The sequence below is a fragment of the Nannospalax galili genome, unplaced genomic scaffold, assembly GCF_000622305.1.
Source record: "Nannospalax galili isolate Female #2095 unplaced genomic scaffold, S.galili_v1.0 scaffold582, whole genome shotgun sequence".
In the NCBI taxonomy this organism is placed as follows: domain Eukaryota; kingdom Metazoa; phylum Chordata; class Mammalia; order Rodentia; family Spalacidae; genus Nannospalax; species Nannospalax galili.
The window spans coordinates 1177011-1180099 of NW_008349130.1; the positions used below are offsets into that span (position 1 = coordinate 1177011).

Below are 3089 nucleotides of genomic sequence, written 5' to 3' on the forward strand. Positions count from 1 at the left end.
GAACAACGGTCCACACTGCCTGGAGTGCCAGGGATGGTGCAGGCCGACATTAGCTCCTTGCCAAGGCAGGCATGGACAGTGAGCTGACTCTGCATGTCTGTAACCATCCATAGTGTTTGCTAAGTCCCTTTGCTTGCACTGAAAGGACTATTGGAGCATTCATTAACAAAGTTAATAAAGTTACTTCATACTTTAGCTTTAAACCTTCTTGCTTTAGTAAGTGAATGGAAGGGATAGATTGGGAGTGCCATTACTTACATAATAGTCCTGTCCCTTAATCTTCATCAGCTATTGAGAGCGGTGTTGGGTATTTCACATGCCACTTCAAATACAGAGAAAATGCCCAATCTGCTGCAAAATTAGACTCCCAATTACACAGACATAGTCATATACATTTTGATATTTATTAACACAAACAGTCCAGAAAAGGATTGGGTCAACATTATAGCATATTAAACATTAAAAGTTGGTTTTAGCTGATTGCTTCTAGTCCTCAAGTGCTGTCTGGATTTTCTAAAACAGGATTTAAATAATACCATTCAGTAAAAGATTTCAATAGTAACTCTTTCTTTTCCTTTATGCCAAATAGAGCAGAGTAGAGGAAGCCCTGCTTTCCTAATAGACATGTGTGCACGAGGCAGAGGAGGGTGTTCACTGGAAAGGTTAAAAAGAAAAAGGCAAAACCTTACAAACAGGAAAGGTCTGATGGGGTAAGGTTACTGTACTGCCTGAGTCAGTTACTAAAGTAGTCTTCCAGCCCCTCCAACTCCGTTTCTAGGGAGGAGTTTAGAGAGGCCAGGGCAGACGCTGCATCCCTGGTTTTCTGAACACTGGGTTTGGGCTGAGGTGTTTCCGGCTGGCTGGATTCCTTCTTGATGTCTTTGCCACCAGTCAGGAGCCGCTGACTCTCGAGGAAGAACTGATTCGGATGGTTCAAAGAAAAGCCACAATCATCCACCTGCCCAAGGAAACAAATTTATCCATTACCACATAGCTTCAAAGACTGTCCTCAACCGATTCACATCTTAATGCCTGTGTAGTGGGTCCTAGCTGTTCTCATCTAGAACACACAATCCCTACTTCCCCACTTCACTGAGGGAGGGCTGCAGCACTGTCAAACACCAACAGTTCACATGCTGTAGGTCCAGCCCACTCCTCCACACTTAGCTCCACTTCCTACCCACTACCTACCCAAGAGCAGATGGCACAAAGCAGCTCAAACTCCACTTCAAACACACTGCTTCCCCTCCTCTGCCTCCTGTTTGGAATGCCTACTGGATATCTTATCAATTCAGCCCTCCACCTCCCATGCATCCTCAATTCTTAGAATAGTTAAATCATCCCAGTGTTGATGAATACCCAAAATTTAAAAAAACGTGTCTGATAGGACTGGAAGGGCAGCTCAGTGGCACACCTACCTGTTCCCTAGCAGGCACACAGCCCTGGGTTCTAGCCCCAGCACCACAAAAGTAAGAAAATCTGGGAAACCATGTGGGCAAGTCTGTGTCCCATGACGTGTTAATGATGTACAGGTTATGGCCATGTAATTCACCACTGTATCCATAGTTCAAAGCAAGAGGTAAAACACATTGCTGGTCAAGGTTAAATATACACTTAGGCTCTTCTCTCACTTTAAAGAAAATTTTAACCACAAAACTATAAAGGTCTTTGCTCTTTACATCAACAGGTTAGCAAATGAAGTACATATGTGTCTTAAGTTTAAAATGCATTTAAGGAACATAGTTTTTATGAATTTCCATTTTAATGAATATCTTCATTAGCCACTTAAAGCAGGGCTGGGGCCTTGAAACAGGCTTGTCTCATGGTCTCTGTAATACGCCCCCTAGCATTCTCTCTGGTTTGCACTTGCCCTAATGCACTTTAGCACTGTTGTGGTTTGTCAGCAAGATGAACTTTTGTTTCCTTTCCTACTGAGCTGTGCTTTCTTCTGGGGTAGATTCTCTCAAGTCTTTCCTTCTTATTTTTGAAGGAAGAATACCTAGTTGCTATTCAATCTTCTTTCGTCACTTGGAAAAAAAAATTCAAGTTTGTTTGTTTAGGGAAGGGGACACAGTTTTGTTTTAACAACCAAAAGTGAAAAAAAAAAAAAAAAAGGTCTTTAAAGTCAAATTATGGAAAAAGAACAGAGAAAAAGAGGTACCTACATCCCAATTCCTCATTTTCCTATTTCTCCGGAGCCAGCAGCGGTTTTCTTCATTACTCACCAACACAACCTCCACATGCTTCTTTCCAGAGTTGGAAATTCATGTACTGGGACTTTTTTGTGTATTATTCTGTTGCTGCTGTTAGTGATGGTTTTCTTTGTAGTTGATTTTTGATTATATTTTGCACACAGATATTGGGAGAGGGAAATACTGTGGTGCATTTTCATTTTACCAGACTGTATTAGTCAGCTTTGTGTTACTCTGACAAAATACCCGAGATTAACAATTTATAATGGGAAAGGGTTATTCTAGCTCACAGTTCTGAGACTTCAGTCCATGGTCTGCTGGCTCTGTTGCTTCAGGGCCTGTCAAGGCAGTACACCATGGAGAGCAAAGGACCAGGGTCCCAATACCCTTTCAAGGACATGGTTTATGACCTACCTTCCTTCCACTAGACCCCACTCCTGGAGGGCTCTACCATCACCTTTGTACTATAAGCTGCAGCAAAGTATACAACACATTAACCTGGAAGATCCAGAGACATGGGAAGGATCTGGACCAAGAGTGGTACAGCCAAGGGACAGTGTTTTATAGGTACTCTATAAATTTTGTATTTAATCTTCAGAGAACTGGAAATCCAATGAAGGATTTCAAAGCAGGGTAATGAAATGCTCAAATTCCACTACTTTAAATATCACCCCCAGCAGTGTGAGGATGATAGAATTGAAATGGGGCATGTGTAGATTCTGAAAAATGAGTCAGGATGTTATCACAGGGTCCCAAATGAGAGGTGATGTGGCTTCTACACAGAACTGTAATTGCTATCTGAAATGATCACCATGTAACACTATAAAAAGGCCTAAGTGCACTTCATATATCCCAGTTAAGATGGCAGGAAAATGTGTGATAGGTGTTATCAAGTCT

General features: G+C 41.9%; 1 protein-coding gene across 5 annotated transcripts in view; it reads right to left on the reverse strand.

Moving 5' to 3' along the window:
* Positions 1-385: 385 nt before the first annotated feature.
* Prim2 (DNA primase subunit 2) overlaps positions 386-3089 on the reverse strand; it is a 266955-nt gene continuing 264251 nt past the window's right edge. For all 5 annotated transcript variants that reach the window (XM_008846505.3, XM_017801469.2, XM_029570115.1 and 2 more), the window contains exon 14: positions 386-958. In XM_008846505.3, coding sequence (XP_008844727.1) covers positions 734-958 — 225 coding nt within the window. In that variant the 3' untranslated portion in view covers positions 386-733. The remainder of the gene's footprint in view (positions 959-3089) is intronic.